Source organism: Gadus macrocephalus, chromosome 22, assembly GCF_031168955.1.
Source record: "Gadus macrocephalus chromosome 22, ASM3116895v1".
Classification (NCBI taxonomy): Eukaryota; Metazoa; Chordata; class Actinopteri; order Gadiformes; family Gadidae; genus Gadus; species Gadus macrocephalus.
The window spans coordinates 7,754,896-7,778,665 of NC_082403.1; the positions used below are offsets into that span (position 1 = coordinate 7,754,896).

The window sequence follows — 23,770 nt, forward strand, 5'->3', positions numbered from 1 at the left end:
CATGCATTAGGAGATTAGGGGGGCGTCCTCAGCTCCCTGAATTCATATCAGAAATACGGGTTCGCAACCTGAGTCATAGCTTTGCCTGCTTTTATCGCAATCTCCGCCAAGAGAAACGTCCGAAAAAACGGAAGCGTTTTGGCCAGGGACAGCTCTGATTGTTTTGATTTTTTTTTTTCTTAATCTTCATATCTTATTTTTCTGCCCCATCAATAAAGCTGTGTATAACCCGGGCCGTTTGGCAACCGCGACAAGACCCATCGTTCATAGAGAAAGGCCAGACCTCATTTTAATCAAATGTTCATAAACAATTTTTTATCTCTCTCTCTCTTTCACGACGTCCATCCTTCCCCCATTTCCCCTCGCTATTTATAACTGACAAAAAGTTTGCCTTAGCACCGTTTTCTGTTTGACATTGATCAAGTTTGCGTTTGGCAGGCAGTAATGCATTATCGGGAGCGGACAACCCCAATTCAGTTACCCAGAATGCTGTGCGCCGCTCCTATGTGCACAGGTCAAACAACTCGCCCCCACGGCGTTCTGAATAACGCCATTCTCTCGCTCTCTGCATTTTATCTCTCCTCTCCCTTTCTATTCTCCCTCCCCCTCTGTTATTGCAACCCCGCATGACCTCTTCCGCTGTGGCGTGCGCGAGTGTGAGGCGGAGCTAGATAGAGAGAGAGAGTAAGAGAGGCAGAGCCAAGAAAGAGAGAAAGCCTGTGATGTCTTCGGGCTGACGGGAAAGGAAGAGGAGCAGACTTGGCCTCGGCCCGTGCAGATTTTGACATTTAGCGCTGTGACACTGCGGCCGAGGCAGTACAAAACGTACGGGGGGAGAGGAGGGGGTGAGGGGAGGAACAGAGTGCGTGGGCGAGACACCAGCTGCTCGCGCTCGCCACGTCAAAAGGCGAAGCTGCCCTTGAAGCGGGCAGCCCGCCGCAACGCACGCGGCGCCACCGCTCGTCCTCCTCTCTGAAGCTAAGGAAATTCCCGGCGCCGGATCCGGTCCCACCCACGCGACGGTTATGATGTAATCACACGTGGGGAAAAATCGTACGGCGAGCGAGTGCCCGGGATCGTCTGTTCAGCTGCGTAGATACGGGACGGCGTGCGGCGCCAGTGTGCGGATAAACTCGGGGATGGGCCGGCGGCAAAGCAGGGACATCGTGGGCGTGTGTGGCGTGGGTCCAGAGAGGGCTCCCGGGGAACCTTCTCCCTGCTAGAAATCAATAGTGCATTACCTGCCCACCTGGCAGGAACAAGGAGCTGCTGTCTACCCCCCACCCACCCCAACAACAGACACACACACACACAAATACACACAGACACACACAATAGCATCTGCGCTGATCTGCTATTTTATGTCATCTCGTCACCCTGAGAGTTGTTTTTTTTACTTCTCTTCTTTTTTTGGATTTACCCTCTTCTTTGCCAACAGTCTCTCCCTCTCTCTCTCCCTCTCTCACTCCCCTCAGCAAGAGTTGAGATGAGGTGAGATGAGGTGAGATGAGGTGAGATGAGGTGAGATGAGGTGAGGTGAGGTGGGATGGACCGAGGCGTTGCTTGTCATTTGAGGGAGGTGCTTTGTTCGTCCTTAGACCCACCGAAGCAGAGAACCAAGAGGACAAACCAAGGAAAGGGTCCCAGTATATCCTCTGGGATTACTTCAAGGACATTCGCTCGAGAAATGATTTCAGTAATCAATAACATAACCTTTGCAACATGTGTTTACCGTTTTTTCCATCTTCTTATGCCCTATATTCTCATTTTTATATTTTCTATATAAAAAGTTCTGCATCCAGATCCCAGGTCGAAAAAGTACAATCCAGTACTTTTCTTAGATTCACTCCCCACCACTTTGCTGAGAACTACTAATAGATGTAATTCTGCCGCTGTGAGGGCTGGTGTCTCCAGGATAAAATTGAGCCCGACATGTCTCGCAACAGGATGAGCCTATTTCAGGCTGACATACTGTCATTTTCTCGACAACGTGTTATGTTGGCGCCGGCTTGCTTTTAAAAGGAACAACACACCTTCCCGTCGGCACCTTTTTGGATGATATAAACGATGAGGGAGAGGGAGAGAGACAGAGACAAAGACAGGGTGAGAGTGAGAGTGAAAGAGAGAGAGGGAGGGAGAGGGTGAGAGAGAGAGAGGCAGAAGGACAGACAGAGAGACAGATTGTCAGACAAAACGTAGGGAAAACAGGATCGACGGCAACACGCTGATAGACTACAGGTTCCATGATGCAACGTGAGCATAGGAGAACGCCTGCTCCGGCGGAGCCAACGTGAGCGGAGATCTGGGGGGAGACGATGATTTAGATGAAAAAAAATGGAAATTCAAGGGAAAGATGAAAAGGAAACACGTCCCGGGCGGAGACAGATACAAGAAGCCCGCCAGCTGCCACCCTTCAAAAGAAGCGAGAGGAGATAGCGATGGTTCGCTTCCGGGGCTGCTTGGCAAAGACAAACAGAAGCCCATTTCATTCCCTGGGCCAATCTCTCCCCAGTATAAACTCTCCTTTTGGCCACGTATTTACCTTTCAACTGATAAGGTTGAGATGGCCACACTGGGTCTCGTGTGTGTGTGTGTGTGTGTGTGTGTGTGTGTGTGTGTGTGTGTGTGTGTGTGTGTGTGTGTGTGTGTGTGTGTGTGGTGTGTGTGTGTGTGTGTGTGTGTGTGTGTGTGTGTGTGTGTGTGTGTGCGCGCGCACGCACGTGGATTTGTGCGTGCAGCTTCCCGGGTAGATTAAAGCGTGTGTGTTTGGAGCGAAGAAGGGAGGGAGGGCATTTTGGATCATTTGGGGTCTCCTAGGCTTGACTCTGGGCCAAGTCCCGGTCGCCAATCCCCCCAAGCCCGCACCGCCCCCCCGCCCCCGCTGCCCACCTACCCAGCGTATCCACCCTCACACTGTGAGTGGTGGGGAGGGTGTGATAAAGCCCCGCATCGCGTACGGCCCTGCTCCTCACGGAGACCCTGCCAGCGGACGTCGGATCGCAGAGGAGAAATAAAGAGAAGGTGCCATTTTATAGCGAGGGGGGGGGGGAGCGGGCGCAGAGGGGGGGAGGACGGGAGAGGAGGTCAGGGGCATCTGGACCAGATCACCTTCAACCGGCACTCGAGGAAAACGGACCATCTGTCCCCACACACACACTGACACACACACGTATGCACACACACGCACACACATTATCCCCCAAATACCGGGTCCAAGGCTGCGGCTCCTGATAAAGTTAGCCGTAGCAGGAATGAATGAATCAATGAACGAATGGGAGACATTTAGCCAGTAGCAGCAGAAAGAGGTACGACCAGAGGGAGAGCAGAGAGAGGAGCCTGTTCCCAGTGCCCCATCTATTGTGCTGAGATGTAGGAGTCAGGCTCCAGTGGCGGCGGCGGAGTGGCGGCACAAGCGGCTGTAGGGAAAGGTGAAGTAGTGTCACAGAAACCCTCCCTCACTTGTGACTCGATTCACCGCTCGCACTACGTTCTTCTTCAGGGGGGGAAGCTCACTAACACAAGCCCACTACTTTTGGAGTAAGTCCCCACGCTCACCGGCTCACACGGTGTGGCGTTATGCTGACGCACGCTAATTTAATCACAATATGGCCGGAAAAAAGAAATAGCTGCCTCTGCTTTTTTTAATATTGCACGACTCAAATTGCCATCCCCGATACTGAAATCAATGTATTGTGCGGCCGTACAATGACGTAGGGATGAGCTTCAGGGAAGGATAAGACAGTGAGGTGTGTGGGAATCAGACACAAGATTAAAGCTTCACAGCAACCCGTTTTAGGAGACAAACCCGACTGCCCACACGTTCCACCACAAATCCCATTTTGTACCGCATTTCGTCATGAACATTGACATTCTGTTCAACGTGTCGCTGAAGTGTAAACCTTAAGGGGATTCAGACAGTGGACAGGTGTCAGGATGACATGTACAGTTAACTGTTCCTTTAATCAGCATGATGATTATCTCCAATGGAAGGCGCCCACACCAAGATCAAGGCTTGTTTGATGATCCACAAAATCCAACCCTTCCAATATGAGGTCACTCGGTTGGGGACGCTGGATGAGGTTTCTGGGTAACCTGCATTAGATTACATCTACCCTTCCATTGAAAGGCAACTTTTGACCCGGCAATATGGCATAGAATATATACTTGGTCGATTTCATTAGCCCTGAGTTAAATTGATCCTAAAGACACTATCAGAAGGCTACGTTTGTGAACATGGCTCTGGGACTTCATTCAGACAATAGGGGGCGCACTGTGCCTGGCCTAGACCCGTCCCTCTGAGGGGTCCCCATTCAGAAAGAAAGGGACAGTGCCTCCCCCCCCCCCCTGATGTCACGCCCAGCCGCGGAGCAGAGCCCACCATTGGCCGAGAGACGGGTGGTTTAAATTTTAAATGTGATGCTGAAAGACCGCCAGCCATCTGACAGTACACCCAACCCAATTCCCCTTGAGACCCAAGAACCCCCCCAAACGGCTAAGCCAGCCCCCCCACAAAAGACTGGAGGCGTACCAAATCATTCAAATTCACCAGATTCTAAGCGGATTGGCTGCAGGGGACACAAAGCCAACCAATAACCAACAAGCGCAAAGATTCAAAAAGACAAAACACACACACACACACCCATCAACCAGCCACATAAAAGGGGGTTCACTTCAACTACACTTCAGCTTTCACTAACCCACGTGGCGACGGTTGCTCACTTAAAAGCCATTGCTCTGTCAGACACAAATGAAAGGCGTTTGTAACGGCCAGCGTCTTCATTCCCATTCCGACGTGTCTTGGTTTTAATGGCAGGGCTCCCAGCAAATAACGCCCCGGAAATTGAAATCAATAGTCATAAATCAGCATAATAGGATTCCCTTTGTGTGTGTGTGTGTTGTGTTTGTGTGTGTATATTTGTGTATGTGCGTGTGTGTGTATGTGCGCATGTGTATGTGTGTGTGCGTGCTGGTGGGGGGCCCATGGCCGAGAGGGAGAGAAAGAGAGAGAGAGAGAGAGAGAGAGAGAGAGAGAGAGAGAGAGAGAGAGAGATGGAATATGCTGCAGTCGTCAAATCTATCATTTGACATTTACGACCATTAACTCTTTATTCCTGGCAGCGATACCGCACACGCGTGTATGAATGTGTGTGTGTGTGTGTGTGGTGTGTGTGTGTGTGTGTGTGTGTGTGTGTGTGTGTGTGTGTGTGTGTGTGTGTGTGTGTGTGTGTGTGTGTGTGTGTGTGTATAGGGGGGGGGTATCTGGTTTCTTCAGACTGTAATTCACCAGCGGAAGGGGAAGGGAAGGGTGCCCGGGGAACGTGACCTTTTTTTATCTGACACCCACCCATCCCTGGTCGCGTACCAGACCGCCAAACTCGAGGCCAACCCCAGGGGTCCGTAAGTACGCCATTACCAGGGCCGACACAGTATAGGGCGGCCTCCCTCCCTTAGGTACGTACACTTTATGTTCTCCACTCACACAGCAGCGCACTCTGATCACACACCAACAGCGCCTGAGTCCGGTATTCTGGGTTTTTTATCGTGTTTTGTGGGATTCATTTTTGTGGTTTTTTTCATAGCATTTGTCTGCTTTGTTGGTGTTCCTGGCCGTTGGTGATGGACAGGGAGGGGGCTGTGTGGGGCAGGGGGGGGGGGGGGGGGGGGGGGGGGGGGGGGTGGGGGGATTAAGAGCAGGTCATTCAACCGCAGACGTTTTTCATTTTTGTTTTCCCCACGCCTTTGTGCTCCATGCCCCGACAATGAACTGAAAACCAACTGCCAAACTCCCCCTCCCCCTAGATCCCCTAGCCCCCCAGATCCCCTACACCCCCCTCCCCAACCGACACAGACACACACACATCCACCAACGGCCTTAGACCCAGAATGTCAGAGCAAAACAATAGCGGTGCTTTTGGCAGCGCCCGGAACGCTGTGCAACTGAAAAGAGAGGATGAGCTTTTGTGCGTGTGTGTGTGCGTGTGCGTCTGTGTGTGTGTGTGTCAGTGTTATGTGTGTGTGTGCGTCTACATCATACACAGGGATAGCCAACAAAATATTTTATGGATTCATCGACGTTTAGGTCTGACCGTCTTCCACAGGATCACACCACTGGCCCAGAGACATGCCCTTCCACAGAGCTCACCTCTGTGTGTGGACCTCATTGATATCTCAGCACCAAGGAGAGGCTAAGGGCAGAGGATACTTCAACTGAGAAGCAGTGTGTTTGTCAATGTGAGATGCAACCCCATACCCCATCATCCCTGTTTTCCCCCGTTAATCCCCCCCCGATCGACATGGTTCAATCCTTCCTGGACAGAACCACAAGAGTCCACTTTGAGATTCGAGGGGAGAGAACATTGATCCAAACCCGCTTTGGTGTACTTACCCAGCGGTCCCTAAAACCGACAGAGGGAAGAATAGCAAAGAGAAGAGCCCGAGAGAGGGACTGAGATGTACAGCACAGAGCGATAAGACACAGGTATTAGTTAGGAGGGTTCCCACCCGGTCCATTACACACCATCGAGACTCCGCGAGACCAGGACAGAGAGTGTGAGGAGAGATGGAACGAGAGTGAGAGGAGAGGAGAGGAGAGGAGAGGAGAGGAGAGGAGAGGGGAAGGGGATGGGGGATGAGGGGGGGGGGGGTGAATCAGCAGGTGAGAGGAACGCGAGAAGCGGGGGGGGGGGGGCGGAGGAAGGAAAGGGCAAACAGAATAGGTGGAGACGAGAGGAGATAGACACAGTGAGACACGGACAGAGGAAAATAAAGAGGAAGAGAATGAGCGAGTGGAGCGGAATGAAGGGAAATAAATTAGACAGGGAGAGGAAGATTGCAGAGTAGAAGGAGGGAAAGGAGGGGACCCCCCTCGTCCGCCCCACCTCTGCAACACACCCCTGGAGTCTGCAGGAGGGGGTAATCAATCCAAGAGCCCGTGCAACTTCTGGCCTGGCATGGCAGATGCTCCCCTCCCGCCCTCCCTCCACCACACACGCGCACGCACACACGCACGCACCACCGCACACCCTCAGACGGTGCGACATTGATGAATTAGGCAACACCTCCGACAGTTTAAAATGCTTCAACTCTCCTCATCTGCATAATAAACTGTCGCCTGCTCTCCTCTCCTCTCCCCTCCCCTCCCCTCTCCTCCCTCCTCTCCTCTAACTCTCGATGCTGTGTTTTGTCCCCCTCTACGTCTTTCCCATCTCTCCTCCTCTCCCCCTCCCCCTCTCCCCTCCCCTCTCTCCTCTCTTCTCCTCTAACTCTCGATGCTGTGTGTTGTCCCCCTCTACGTCTTTCCCATCTCTCCTCCTCTCCCCCTCTCCCCTCCCCTCTCTCCTCTCTTCTCCTCTAACTCTCGATGCTGTGTGTTGTCCCCCTCTACGTCTTTCCCATCTCTCCTCCTCGCTCCAATCTCCTCCGTCCGTACCGCGTGAGAAGCCTCTCTCTCCTACGGGGGGCACGTCGGCCGTCTCCCTCACAGGGAGACAACACGAGCCGTCGGGGACCAGGGCGGTTGATTTATGGTCAGGGCTTTTGTTGTCTGGGAGAAGCCGTGACCTTCTTTGTTTTGAGGGGGTGGGGGGGGGGGGGCTGGGGGGGGGCTGGGGGGGGGTTGACCGAGGCAGAGCGGCACCCGTCGGTTGAGGGGAATCGTCGGGTGTAGCGGCTGCCGCTGGAAAGGTTCTGGCGAGGTCGCGAGGAGATGGAATCAACAGCGTGCGTACACGCACGCACGCCCCCGCAACACACACACACACACACACACACACACACAAACTTGTTGGGCGAACGATAGAGTTTGAAAGAGGGAGAGAGAGATGGAGATTGAGGGAGAGCGAGCGGGAGCATTGCCTCGACAGAAGGCACTAGAGATTGCCTCTCGAATCACCTGAAAAAAAACCTGAAGAAACCCCGTATCTAGGCCCTCAAGGGCCCTCTAGGACTGGGGCTTCAGTGGGTAAACCTGATAGCAGTCCTCCTGCTCTGCTTTCAGTGGGTGTGCACATTGTGTGTGAGTGTGAGTGTGAGTGTGAGTGTGTGTGTGTGTGTGTGTGTGCGTGCGTGACGGGACTCTCAGAGCACGGCACCTCTGTTGCACTTCAGTCAACCGGCTCACCTCACCAGTCCCCACACACTTTCCATATCCACAGATGCTAGTTTGTGATATATGCGTTATGTATGTATGTGTTTAAAAGGTCCCCATTCTGTCTGGTTTAAGGACCGGTGATTCATGCTAGCGACCCCACGCCAGTGGTCAGATGGATTTGTTGCGTGTTGTTTTTGTTGCCTAGCCCTTTTATATGTCTCATCTTTCTTATTTTGTAGTTTTCATTCCAATGGTGTGTGTTCGTGTGTGTGCAAGTATGTATGTGTGAGTATGTGTGTGTGTGTGTGTGTGTGGGGGGGGGGGGGGGGGGGGGGGGGGTGCATACAAAGAGAGTGAAGAGCATTTGTTATCAAGACGGCATATGTGCAGCCGGAGGGGGGGGGCTCGACCACTGTGTGTTACGGACCCGGGCCCCTGTGTATTAATCACCGCCTGACTCTAAACGCCACTGTGAACAGCTGACAGGGGGCCACGCGCTCTGACATCACAGTGATCGAGCAGACAGAGAGAGCCCAGGGAGAACAGAGCGGCGGTTCAGAAGCCCGAGAGATACTGAGAGTAAGGCATAAAAACCAATCGAAGGCAGTTTGTCATTCAGCTGATTCTGTGAGATTTCGTCCGTCCCCCCCCGTGTGAAATGTGTTTGGAAACACACATCCGATGCACATGGATAAAATAGAATATAATGTATAGACCTCTTTCTTAGAGGCATCATTGTAGTATGCAGGAGTCACTCACAACACTAATGTTAGGACTGATATTTTTATACATATTAGGGCATGGGTGGGGGTCTTATCTCGACCATTTTAGTCCGCTCCCTGGTTCGAACCAGGAGCAGACCAAGAGTCACTATCTACATCTGTCTCGTGCGCTTGCTATAAATTGCGAGATCCTGTATCCCTGTCAAATCCGGTGGAAAATACCCAGGTGTGTGTGTATTTTTATGCGCAATATGTGTTTTCCAGTGGTACACTTCCGACATGAGTGGTCTGTGCGGAACAAAAGAAAGCACAGAAGATTGAGATTGTGAGCTTCCGTATCCATTACGCTGAGAGCCAGGTAGAATGAGAGCATTAGTCCTACGGCCTCAAGGGCCCGTTGCAAATGGAGGTTTCTGCTAAGAAGAGAAAGATGGGTTATTCAAATAATCATGAGCTGTGCAGCATGCGAAGCACAGGCTCGCTACTATTAGCATTTGTCTCCTCACGTATACACAGCGCAGACAAAGGATCTTCATCAAGCTATCGGGCACCATATGGAGCCTTCAGCTCGCGTTCGGCTCAACGACGCACCACGCATACACACACATATACACATGCGCACACACGCGCACACACACACACACACACACACACACACACACACACACACACACACACACACACACACACACACACACACACACACACACACACACACACACACACACACACCATTCGTTTGACGACTAGTCCACACATTACAACCCTTTTGCTCTAAAAACTGCCGGACAGATTTCCACCATTCGGGAACGGACAAAAGCGGAACAAATAAAGCCCCCCAAAGAGCCGGTAAGGCCCGGGGGGTCTCCCATCTGCGCGGCGTCCTGCCCACAGGTGGCAGGAGCGGCGAGTGGCAGGTGGACGGCAGCTGCGGGCGGCGGCACGGTGACTAGCTCACCCCCCCCCCCCCCTCCCCACCCTCCAGCCTCCACCCAGAACCCCGACTCGCTCAAAACAAACACACGGTGAGGACACGCTCTCCCACCACCAGTCTTACCCCTCCTCTTCTTCTCCCTCCACCCCCCCACTGCCGACCGAAGGAGTTTGGACGAGTGTGGAGGCAGACTGCAGGCGCTAGGTAGGGGAGGAGAGAGAGGAGGGAGCACACATACACACACACACACACACACACACACACACACACACACACACACACACACTCGTATACAAACACAAACACACACACACACTCGTATACAAACACACACACACACTCGTATACAAACACACACACACACTCGTATACAAACACACACACACACTCGTATACAAACACACACACACACTCGTATACAAATACACACACACACACTCGTATACAAACACACACACACACACACACTCGTATACAAACACACACACACACACTCGTATACAAACACACACACACACACACACACACACACACACACACACACAATCGTATACAAACCCACACACACACACACACCCACACACTCGTATACAAACACACACACTCGTATACAAACACACACACACACACACAGGTTTACAAACACACACACACACACACACACTCATATACAAACACACACACTCGTATACAAACACACACACTCGTATACAAACACACACACTCGTATACAAACACACACACACACACACACTCGTTTACAAACACACACACACCCAGACACTAATATACACACACACACACACACACACACCCACACTCATATACACACAAACACAACCACACACACTCATCCACTGACACATACTCATTCTCTACTAATTCCTTTAGGCCCGGATTTCCGAGGTACAGCTAATTCTATGCACATAAATTACAATAGCAAAAATATGTTTCAGGAAAAACTAACAAAGAACTTTCTTTTTTTCTGCATCGCTCTGACAAAAAACTTTCTTTGTTAATTGTTGTAGTCCTGTTTTCTTCCCTTGTCTTAATCTGGTACCGCATTTGAGATAAACCCAGAGTAACCACTGGCCGATAGAGCAGATCGCGAGATAGAAATCCTGAAGAGGGAGATAAAGAGAGATGGGGGAGAGAGAGAGAGACACTGGGGAGATCGCACCACCGAGAGGATTAAGGGTGAGGGAGGGAATGGGGAGAGGGGGGGGGTCAGGGTTTCTGGTGGGCGGTGGATGCTGGTGTCCGGGGCAAACAACCCAAACACTCAGCCTTCCATCAGGTGCTGTCGGTGGTGGGCTTTGAAGTGCCCCCTGGGAGAGCTCTCTGCAGGGTGAGCGCCCTGTGGAAGGGGAGGAAGGGGAGGAGAGGGAGGAAGGGGAGTGGGGGATTACACAACCCGCCTACTAGCTAAATCCCCCTGCAACCACCCGGCAGCAAATCAGTCCGTTTCCACTAATGACCTTTTGCCTATTATTTAGGGAGAGGGTGGTGGAGTGATTGTGTGGAGGGGCGGGGGGTGGGGGGTCCGGCTTATCTGCGACTCACATCTTCCATCTATGCAGCCAGGGGTGGGCTCGGAGGGGGGGGGGGGGGGGGGGATTGAGTGGGCGAATCTGCCGTCACCACCACAGCCAATTAAAAGTTTAACGAAAGGAGATAAAAATAGAAAAAAATAAAGTGAAATTAGCGACTCCAGCGCGATGAGAGATCCGGCTTGTCTTTGTTTATGGGGGAAGCGAAAGCGGGGGAATTGATTGGTTCGGTCATCTCTGGAGCGTAGCATCGCGCTATCTGCTAGTATTGAGGGTGGAAAGGCTTTTTCCAAAGACGTTGGTTGACCAGGGATGAGTTTCAGTTCAACCATTTATAAATTAAAAACTTAAAGCTCGACGCTTCACAACTCCCTTCGCGCCACATTAGCTAAAACGCAAGTTGCACCCGCTGGCCAGTGGGGGGCACTAGAGAGCAAAAACAGACCCAAAAATCACTTCTCAAGGTCACGACCCCGCTCTCTCACTGTTTGCCGGGCTTCAAACTTCCACATGAATGGCGGAGCTGAGTAACCATGACCCAAACAGAGCCCTGAGCACTGGGCGAAGAGCTGCACAAGTGTGGGCGTCCGACATGAAGTCCCTGCTGCTCTCGCTCTCTCTCTCCTGCTGGGAGTTTCAGCCCACGGTTCGTGTAAGAAGCTCAGCTTGTGCACATCCCAGAGTCTGCATTAGCCTTGCCAAGTGTGGACACACACACACACCCACACACACACACACACACACACACACACACACACAGACAGACACACACGTACACACTCTCTCTTTCTCAGTGCCGCAACATGTCAGTTCATCTCAGTGTGAGGATGGACCCCAGAGCTTGCTCTGTAGCGCCCCCCCCCCCCCCCCCCTTTCATTGTGGAAGCCCAAAGCTGAATCCCCCCCACCACAACCCCTCTTCACACACACACACACACACACACACACACACACACACACACACACACACACACACACACACACACACACACACACACACACACACACACACACACACACACACACACACACACACACACACACACACACACACACAGCACAATGCCCGCAAATACAGTACAAGCACCAGCCACCCATTGCCCACGAGCTGATCTCCTCCACTCCACGTGCTGCTGGAGAGTGTGTGCTAGTCAGACAAGACCTTGAAAACTATGAGAACGAATAACTAAAGGCATTCCAAAGATATTTTGGATGGGTCATCAGCCTTGCTCAACAGCCTTTAGCAGATCACCTATAAACAGGCCCACAGGAAGACTTTGGGGTCTTTACCATCCCCCTCCCCTAAACGTAAGACACAACCCTCCTCTGGCATAGCTCTGCTCGGGGTTTGAGTGGCTGGCAGGTAAAGAGGTTTTCTTTTGACATCCCTCACTCCCAACGTCACCATCAGACAGCACACATACGCTCAGACGGGCACGCATGTACGCACACAGACAGAGAAGGCCTGCGGCTGGCCCTTATCGAAACGGCAGGTCTTCAAACGACCCACAAGAAAGCGAAAAAATGAGAAAAAAAATATGATATTTTTTGCTACCCAATTTCGAAAAGAAATCCTAATCCTTCCAACTTTCAATTTGGCCAGGATCGCGTATGAAAGAAACCCGTGCAGTTGAGGCAAGATGCGAGGGAGAGGAAGAGAGAGACAGAGAGAGAGAGAGAGAGAGCCAGAGAGGAGAGGGGAGAGGGGGGAGGAGAAGAAAGGGTATGAAAGAGGGGCTGGGGGAGAGAGAGCGAGTGAAAGGCGACAGGATGAGGCAATGTGACAAGCGCTTGTCAGTGAGCAGCAATGAGGTAGAGGTAGGAAATGAAGGAAAAGACGAGCAGAAGGAAAATAAGCCAATTATCTGTATGGGGAGTCCAACAGTCAGGGAGAGGAAACCAAGAGCTGTCTGCTCTGGGGCCGATAACCTTACCCCACGACCCACACACAAACACACACAGCGTCACAGCGTGGTGATCCCTCAGTGTCACCTGTTGGCAAAAACAGACGGCCATGAGCACCTTCGTCATGCTTTTTCTGGGTCAAGTTTTTGTTGTGGCGAGGACATGTGTGGGGATGATCACCACACACACACACACACATTCAAAGATACCCATTCCAAAAAAAGTATATACCCCCACTCACACACACCCATTCCATTAAACAACCCAGCAGAATAGAGACGGAATTATTGAGTGCATTTGACCTATTAGCTAATGAATATGGCATAATAGAAAATAGCTGACATGTTGCCTTGTTTGGCAGCTAAAACAATATTTATGGCAGAGCTTAAACCAAGTGTTAAACCGCTCGACCGAGCTATCGGCGGCTACATTTTACTTTCCAATGAAATCACAACCACCGCTTGCTTAAACCCCATTAAAGGGATACTTCACCCATTTAGAACCGGCGTTCTATCATTATAAAATCGCTATTGTAATATAAATAAATATATAAATAAATATCAGTCTAAACCAGTCTCCCCTTGGCCCATTTTTTCTCATCTAATTTTCTCCCGAAATGACGTCAAATGACGCGTTTGACGTCATTTCGGGAGAAACCTCTTGTCCCGCTAGAAGGGCAGAGGACTACAACACACTTTAGGTGGCAAATTTTTCCACCAATAAGGAATGAGAGGGGGCGGGAGCTCGCGTACTGAGGGGGAATGAGGGGGACGGGAGACCGACAGGTGGGCGGGGCAGCGAGCGCAATGCACTGTGGTAGTTGGAGTTTTTCTTACTTTGAGCCAGAGAGACCATGAAAACACTCTTTCTGCCTTTTTTCAGGCTAGGATGAACCGATTTCAATTTTTTTCACATTTATAATACATTGAATTATTTAATTCATAAAACCTTCATATTCCCACTGGTGAAGTATCTCTTTAAGGTAGATTACTGAGTTCCACAATAAGAATGAACACATTAACGCCCACGCATTAAAAACCCGACCGAAAGCCCACCCGCTCGCAAGTCGAGTGCTGGTGATCGCGAACTTTGCTCCTGATCAAATTAGCGCCAAGCTGTCTCGCTTACCACTTTCAACACGCAAAGTGACCTCTCCCGGAAATTATGTGAGGCAATCAGAAACGTCAAATACATTAACCCCTCGTGTTGCACTACAGCTCCGAGATCTCTCCTACACCGTCGGAACCCATCGTGTGCTAATGGCCGCCGTCCAGGGTTTCAGACTCTTCATCGGAGTCCGTTTCCGGGCCTAACCCCGGCAGAATTAACAGGCATTAACATGCAGTGTGTCGCACAGTCCTGGCCTCCCGCCCTGTGTCTTGCTCCCTCCGTGTGAGGTCGCCTGGTAACACACTGTAAACCCCGTGGAGGCAAACGCTCTCCCAACGGCATAATGGCAGGAATAACGGCAAGGGGCTTTACTTTTGATTAACTTCTGAAACGGGGGGAATTAGACGGAGCTCGTTCACAACAATGGCTGACGGTATTTTTAGACTGTGCCCTTTTAGACCGCAACTTGAAAGCACCCCGAAACCAGAAGCAAAACGACTTGGAAGGCGATCGGGTGTGGGACTGTGCAGCGATATTTCAGGCGGCACTCCCCTCATCTTCATTACATTCTGCGTAGGTAGGTAAATGTTTATGTGTCACTGAATGTCAATGTCGCACTAAGTGCCCGCCGCTCCAATGTTATTCGCAGAGAATCCAATCAGTCCCAGCGAGAACATCTTGGCCAGTGATGTGCTAATAAACTCAGCGGAAGATAATGAAAACCAAAGCACCGCTTTGAAGGGAAGTTGGAAAGTAGTAATTTAGCAGCGACGTGTCGTCTAGTCTTTTGCACACACGGGTAAATTACCATTAGAAAAGTCTTGCAGCATGTTTTCCAAATATCCAACGTCAAGGGCATTAAAAGGGTGCTTAAAAATGGTTTGACGAAAGCTACGGCAGGGGAATTAGCCACTTATGAATGCAAGTCAGAATCAAACAAAGGAAATTGTGTTTTAGAAGCCTGCCGCACATCTGGTATAGCAGTCCAATCCCAACTCCACTCATACACCACCCAACAGGCCAAGGATTCTCCTTCCTTTTTTTCCGCTCCTCCTGTGAAAATGATGCTTACTTTGCATTATTTAAAATCCCATTAGCCTCTCAAGGTTCTCAACCTTCCCACCGGCGCCACTCCTTCAGTCTTTAATCATGACATCAGCTTCCAGAAGACCCCGTACCCAATTATGGGGAAAGGACTCATCCCGAACGGACACCTATAACGTTTATTAAATCAATTACCCCGGCTATGGCGGGGAGGTGTTCTCCACGGTGGGAGGGTAAAAGGGAGAGGAGGCCATGGCTAAAATACTTTTATTCCCCTCCAAAAGCGGTCTCCCCCGGTCTCCCAACTAGAGCAGGGCGAAGTGAAGGGAAATGACGTGTGTCTGTGTGTGTGTGTGTAAAGAGACATGGAAAGGTGTGGGTAGGGAGATGCGTGGTTGGGTGGATGGTTGGGTGGATGGTTGGGTGGGTGGGTGGGTGGGTGGGGGGCACTGCCACCAGAACTTTCCACTTTTTTTTTTTTTTTAACATTTTGTTCAAAAAAATATTTGATTATTATAAACGATGAATATTTATAACAAGCCCGATCCAGGACGGTTGAAGTGCCAGGCTATTAAAACGGCCCGGTAACCTTGCAATTTAAACTACTAACGGTGGTTACTCAAATGACTTTATTGTAAATGAGCTGCTGGCGCTCTGGGACGAAGCGTGTAAGTCTTTTAATCTCGACAGGTTTCTTCTGAATGTTGGAGAGATCGCTAAATACCAGAGATAACACTGCACTGGATTCATTCCAAGTGCCATTCCACCCTGCATTAGACGCTTCTGTCTGTCCGTTCCCTCACAGGGGCAGAGTGAGCGAGAGACAGCCAGGGAGCCAGCGAGAGAGCGGGGAGTCGTGAGAGAGATAAAGGCGGTCAGCGAGGTCGTCGTGGGGGGGAGGGGGGAGGCGGGGGGGCTCACAGCAGAATAATAAAGGTCGGCGTTGATGGAGAAGTTGGAGCCGAGGTGCGCAGGCAGCCAGCGGCATCGCCCTGTCTGGCGGCGGCCAGGTGACACTAATGCCGGGAATTAAAAGCTCAAGTCAACGATGAAGGGCACGTCCAAAAGCTAATAAATAATGCAAATCCAGTCTTAAACGCCTCTCATAAACCCTCCAGAGCTTAGAGGGGGCGACAGTGATTGACCCTCGTTACCATGCCGGAGAGCAGCAGAAGAAGAACCAAAGGAAGGAAGATGCATGCTGGGAACAAACGATTGCAAGGACACCGCTTAAAAGAAAGCTATGTGTGTATACCTCACACGCGCCGCACGCCAAGACACTGCTTGCTGCTAGACGACATACCCGGGGAGAAGAGAGAAGACAAGAAAACGACCAAAAAAGAGAGCAAAAATAAATAAATGAGCGTTACCGCATTCAACCCGGTGCCGGCGCTGTCTACATCAATCACACGAGGGTGTGAGCCAAATGCCAGCAATCAGCCGCCATCTTGACAGGCATGCCTGCGAAGGGGAAGAGCTTTCGCTGTCTCCGCACTCGCCTGGCTGTGGTATATATGCGGAGAACGCTGCTTGTCACATGGGCAGAGCTGCCATTCCCTCTCCCTGTCCCGGGAGGATACGGGCGCACACAGCCCCCCTTTAGCGCATTGTTAGTTTGACTGATGTTAATTACAGCGGAGAGCCTGCAATGCTAATGCGGCGTATACCTGCCGTGAGACGAGAGCGAGTGTGCTCGGAGGCACCCGGAGAGCGAGGCAGGGCCGCCGTGATTGGAAGTGGGCTAGCTACCCGCCGACGCCACGGAGAGCATTGATCGCAAACAGCGGTGTATCCAGGTCACATTAATTTTTTTTACCAAAATAAGAAAAAATAAAAAGGCAGCACAAAATTGACACACCAATGTGATTCCCTCATCTCAAATCCCTTTATTTGCTCAAAGACGTCCAATCAAAGCACACAGAGAAGGCGCCATCGTCTTCCCGGGCACAGCGGTTCCTGTCACATCGTCGCGACGTCTCCGAAACAGGCACGCCAAAGTTAAATTGATTGATGACAATGCCGCGAAAAAGCCCTCGGCAGACAATGGCGAATCACGCCTCGGTCCACCTAATCACATTTCCGTCTAACCAAACAATGAGGGCCAATTAAATGGTTCTTTGAACATCATCTCGCCCAGCAGACTCAGCCGCATCCCCGACTCCAGTCGTTAATACTTAATGGAAGGGAGCGGGGAAAAGACAGAGGGTATACACCTGGGATTAGGGTAATGACAGAGTTGTCTGATTGTAACATGCTTGGCCATCAGACATCTTTTGTTCAGACAGGCTAATACTGAGGTGTCTCAACGTGGAATTATTAGGGCTCCGTTGTGTGAAGGGTTGCGGGTTCGATTCCTCAGCACATCATAACAGGATAATGTGTTGCGGGAGGTGTCAAAACCCCGCAGTCGAACCCCGCAACCTTTCACACAACAAAGGCAGGATTTTGAATAGTTCCTGGCTTCCTGACTATATTAAGCAATATCACTGTCGGAGCCTTATAATAAGTCTCCCCTCCCCACTCTCCCCCATGAACGTGTTGTCCACGTTCAAGGTCTGCCGTCTGAATTTAATAATGCATCCAGGCCACACACACACCATCAGTGGCCTTCCCAGAAGAGTCTGATTAAAGTTGTTGTGATGTTGGTTCTACACCGTCCACTTCAATTCAACTAAAATCTACTTGCGATAAATATGACCCCAACTCCCGCCCAGAAGGCTTCTACTCTCCTGTATCAAAGTAGGTGTCCAACTGCATCAAGTCCAACTCCAATCAGTTTTAGTTGTGAAGGCTACGATGACTTCAACTTCAATGGGGTCCGTCGGGGCGGGAGACAACATTTCAATCCCAATTAACATTCCCTTTTCATCCACACCATAGAACAAACGGATTGCCGACATTAAACAAATGTTTCAGATCATACCGAGGCTCGAGTCTCTGCTGATGAGCTGGCAGACAGCTTTGACAACAGCGAAATGAACCCGCCGCAGAAATCTAACCGATGTCTGGCTAATGTGCCATTTCAATGCAAATAGTCATTCTGCTGCCGCTATTTAAGTTTCTCCACTCTGGGGCACACGGATCATCAAAGTTAGCTCCGCGGTGCATGCGAAAGGAGCGGTTCTGAACGCCACTAGAGTGTTTGAAGTTTGGCCAAGCAAATGAGGACAATGTAAAAAAGAATCACAAAAAACATCACAGGCCTCAGATGATCTTGGTCTGGCTTCGCTCCGTGTATGACGAGGAAGAGCGACCGGTGGAGCTGGAGAGCGACCGACCTTGTGTTCATACAATCTGAGAGGCTTAACCCAGACATGGAGCTGGTTCAGACGAGTGCAGGCAACACCTGTTGACCAGGGCTGTGGGGGAGGGTCCGTCTTGGGGTGTGTAAGCAGGTGACAGAGGGGAGACGTTTTGAGACTGCCCTCCATTGGACCGGCCTACCCGACCCAAACCAATGTGTCCTCAGCGTACGGTTGTAATGATCCTATTGGATCCTGGGCCGCAGACCAAAGCGCTTACAAAACAATATTCCTTTTGAAGGCTCGGGGGAACCCTGCTTGTTAACACGATGTAAGGAGCTGCAGGAAGCGGTCAATCCGTGGGAGGGAAGCCTGTCAACTCGCTGGAAACTACGGACAAAGCCTGCTGATTCCCCGGGCCGGGAAGCTAAAAGAGAAGTTGGCTGAAAGTATAGTTCGGTGAGCCAGTGGTTTGCTGTGCCTCAGCCGTACTATTTCATATCATTGGTATTCTGTGGGGTTTGTGAGCGCAAATCCATACTATTGAACTGTTGGGTTGCCCAATAAACTATACCGTTGTCTCAATCGCAGCCTCTTAAGTGGCCGAGGCAGAATTTAAAGTCCTTGTAAAAATGATCTACGAGGGTGTTAATTGTTGTGGTGGCGTTACACATCCTGATGGAGAATGGTGACCTTGGCTCTCTCGTGTGCAGTGGCAGTGAGTTTGTTTTAATTGACGCAAGCCATTATAGCGATGGTCAATCAATAACTATGTTAGCCGGCATTAATTAGAGCATAAGGTACGGGGAAAACGGCGTCCCGTGCAAAAAAAAACATAAAGATGTAAGTCATGCTCGTTAATGCCAAATCACTGTGACGAAGCGTTAATTCCTTCCACTGACACGGCTGGGTAAATACGCAGACATTTGATGAATAATTGAGCGGCGCTTATCTATGGAACAAAATGTGTCGTTGTCTTAAGCGGATAAGGAAAACAGGGACCCTTCGTCTTCACGCTTGGAGAATCTCGCAAAGCCCTTCCAACGTGATCTATAGCCACCCTTCTTAAAATAATAACGCCAGAGAAAAGGTTCGGATGGGGACACGCACACAAACCTCATCAAATGTGTTTGGATTAAATTTGGTCCCCCTGGTGGCATACGGACAACTGATGAAGAGAAATAAAAAAATGTAACAATTTACCGCTGCCGGGGCCTGCGGTACACCAGGAAGTGCAATCAGCAGCAACCGACACCCCACCCCCCCCTTCTTCCCTCCACCCCCTCCCTTGTGATGGATCCCAGGGACTTTGTTAACAGACCCCCGATCTGCCTCGGGAGAGGTGCACCGGTGGAACAAGGCGGAACAAGCGCTTGATAACAAGCCATGAATTATGCAACTCCGGACGCACGCAGGCTTCCCCCGCCCCCGCCCCCACCTCCACCACCGCCTCCACCACCGCCCCCACCACCGCCGCCACCACCGCCACCCTTCCCCGAGCTCCTTCCATGAATAGCCCCAGCCTACCCACCGGAGAGGTCCATAATGACATGCATGGGCTTTACCCACAGACACGTTCTATCGCTCCTCAGGTGAAGTGAGGCGCCGGATACCGCTCGCACGGGGAATGTTTACCCATGACTGGCAGGTGCAGATGGGTGCATTCACCTGCATGTGAAATAACAGCATGGGCACGAGCCAACCCCCCCCCCCCCCCCCCCGCCCCACGACCGACTTAAAAGAGAGGATGGGGAGTCGTCAGGGGATTGGAAAGCAAGCTGTTGCAAAAAGGAAAGACTGGAGTCGGAAGTAAGGCGGGCTGTGTCCGCAAAAATTCCTTCTGCTGTATGTATTCATACACTTTTATCTCTCACACACACACACTTTTATCACAGACACACACACACACACACACACACACACACACGCAGGCAACTAGTCTTTGCTGAGGTAAGCGTGATAGAAAACAGGATTATTGTGCTAACAGATTATTTGAAGTTAATTAGAACAGCTGCCGTGACAAACTACTAACAAAATCTCATTTCCAGGAACTGCAGTCTTAGAATAAAAAGCCTTAAACAAGTGAAATCGGTTATCGCAAGACTTGCCGGTGATGAGTAAACAAAGCCTCCATCATTGCAGGCCTGGCCTAGGCTTTAAAGTGAGCCACATCCCTAATCCTAGCCAATTGATTCTGCCGCCTCGTCCCCTCTATGCATCAGAGTTAGTGCTTTCCTTCATCATCCTCTTCGTCAGTTCTTTCTTCTCGCTCACGCTTCTTTACACTTGTGGAAAAAAAGAAGATGATTGTCAATCATGTTTTTTTGTTTGGCCTTGGATCAGTGGCTGAGGCGAATGTCTTTGACTTTGTAGAGCGATTGCCGTATGAAATCCTTTGCTGAAACTTAGAAATCCAGAGGAACTGCCACAAAACTATTTTCCTTTTGTTCTATGTTTTCGTTTGGTAGCACAATTAGTTTGAAAAGCCACAAACATTCCCCCAAGAAGCATGATTGAGCCTATTTAATTCCTCTCGCTGCACATATAGGAAATCCGTCTTGAGCAATTTAAACTGCTTCTACTTTCGGGAACTGAAATATGGCAGTACGCAACTTAAAAAAATGCACCAAGGTACAAAATATTTTACAGAAAAAAAAGATACCTGGCTTAGATTTCATTGCATATCAGCAGGATAGATAATACTCTCTTAAATAAATAATAAGAGCTTTTTTGTCTTGGTGTAAAAAAATTATAGTTTTGCCTGCACTTACAATAAAAAGATCATCCTCAGCACAAAGATTAATATATTGATTTGCCTCAAATAGAAGGGGCCAGTGTTGATTAAATAACCACTAAAGCTTTTAAAATATTGGGTGTCTTCGTTCAATACAGCACAATGTTAATGGTGATTTTACACATTGTCATTTCCCATGAATAACGATCACATTTCCCATGCCTCCGTCAGCTCAATAAGTCTCCCCTTTCCCAAGAAGTGCAAACCACTACTGGTGCTAGGGCAGCAGTACTCAGCACACAGACACCCCTTGCATGAATCAATGAGTAATAACTATGCAAGGCTATCTATTGTTACGGCTATCCCAAAAGTGACCTAGAGGGAGATTGGGTGTATTAGACGTTATACTGTTGACGTTATCCTATAGTTTTGACACTTATGAACTCAGTTATTTCTTATTATTAATATTTATTACAATATGATCTATGTACAGCACTTCGGGCAAAGTTTGGTTTCTAGAGATACGTTTTGAAATGTGAATATTTTTAAATATATTTACGGTTCGATTTTTTTAACTTCTTTGCCTACACAAAAACCTACACGATGACAGTATAGGTTGCTATGGAGACCCACCTCGGAGCAGATCAGGAGTGGCGTGGGGCCAACTGTAGGTCCTGATCAGCTGCCAGTCAAAGTCGTCCTCCTGTCCCTGGCGGTAGTCACACAGGCTGGCGTCCGAGTCCTCGTCGAAGGTGCAGCCGCCTGAACAAACACACACACACACAGACACACACACACACACGGGAGAAAGAACAAAATGAGGACCCTGAGTAGAAAATCACACATCACAAGTAAAAAGAAAATCACCCACCCAGAAGCCTTTCCCAAAAGTGAAAAACACACTGTATTCCCTTTGTCTGCTGCAGCTGGTAACTTTAAGTATGGGCACACTGCGGAAAAAATCGCTCGGGATCGATGCGACATCGCAGCAGGAGGAAAAAAACCATAAATGCCTTAATACATCAAATCCCGGAGAAAGCTTTCAGCTAAAAGCTAAATTACAGCTAATGGTTGGAGCCGGCTGTTACACCGTGACCCCGTCCATCCCAGCAATGGTAGCCCCGCTGTGGGTAAGACAAATGCCACATCCCCCCCCCCCCCCACGTCATATGGATGGATGGGGAATTATGGGTCTCAAGGTGATTTCACCGCCAGGCTTTTAAGGCTAACCCAGACCACCGAATTAACCACCTTCGGTTGAATCTCGGCTGACTGCGACTATTTATTAAGTCTGAGGGGGCAGGTGCTAAAACATACGCACACACAAACACGCACACACACAAATTGAAAAGTTTTGCAGCTATGAACTTTGACATCACGTCTGCGTTAGGCTTTTAACTCTTGTCAGGGTGAGGGAGGGCTAGGGCCCGTTGCAGCTTACTGCCGACACAAGACAACCTGAAAGTGAATCATGCAGGTCGAACGCATGGTCATCCTCCACGCACATCAGTGATATCTAGGATGTCTGCTCTCCAATTACTAACATTTCTGCCTGTTAAATTGGATGAAACTATCCAACACCGTGAGACGACGCAAACTCCAGCCAAGACAGGACCCGAGTTGCGAATCAAAAAACCAAGGACTCTCCGTCCGTTTTTTCCATATGATTGCAGAATATATTTCTAATCAGTTCCGAGCGACATCACTTCAGAACATACCGATGCGGCTCTACACTTTCACAAGCTCCTCGCTCACGCTCTCTCTCGCGCGTTATTATTATTAGACCTTATTTTAAGCTGTCTAACACTTTGGGCAATTACTATCTGACGAAGAAATATGGCAAAGTCTACACTTCCTACCCCCCCGGGCCCGAGGCCGGCCGCGTGCTTCCTGGTGTGTAAGCAAATCAGGGTCTCTCTGCCCCCGTGCGCCTGGCGTCTCATGTGGCAGCTGCCGCGTGGGGGTGACATGGCGTGCTGCGCCTCCGGCCACGGGTATGAGGATGTGATTGGAGGAGAGGGGGGAAGGGAAGGGGAAGGGGAAACGCGAGAGCGCCCTGCGGCGGGGATGGGGACCTGAGTTTGAGAAGGCTTCTTTTCGCACCCGCAAGCAGTGACAGAGGAAGTGTCAGCAGTGGTGCTGGTGTTCTTCGTTAGAACTCAACTTTCCCATGCTCCTTTGCTCCCGGCTCGACACCTCGCCTGCGGGGAAGCAAAATAAGCTGCTCTGGTCGCGGCGGAACAAGAAGCACGCAATTAGGAGCAAAATGATCCGCGTGTTTGTGCGTATGTCTGTGCGTCCCAGAAGTGCTGTAATGTTTGTGCATGTGTGCGGGCGTATGTGTGTGTGTCTGCATGCAAGTGAACGTGTGTGTGTGTGTGTGTGTGTGTGTGTGTGTGTGTGTGTGTGTGTGTGTGTGTGTGTGTGTGTGTGTGTGTGT

The 23,770-nt window shown here is 50.3% G+C and overlaps 1 protein-coding gene across 1 annotated transcript in view; it reads right to left on the reverse strand.

Moving 5' to 3' along the window:
- Window positions 1-23,770, reverse strand: part of ptprua (protein tyrosine phosphatase receptor type Ua) — a 91,261-nt gene that overhangs the window by 28,225 nt on the left and 39,266 nt on the right. Inside the window, exon 3 of the mRNA XM_060044082.1 lies at window positions 21,964-22,156. Within this exon, the coding sequence (XP_059900065.1) occupies window positions 21,964-22,156 (193 nt within the window). The remainder of the gene's footprint in view (window positions 1-21,963; window positions 22,157-23,770) is intronic.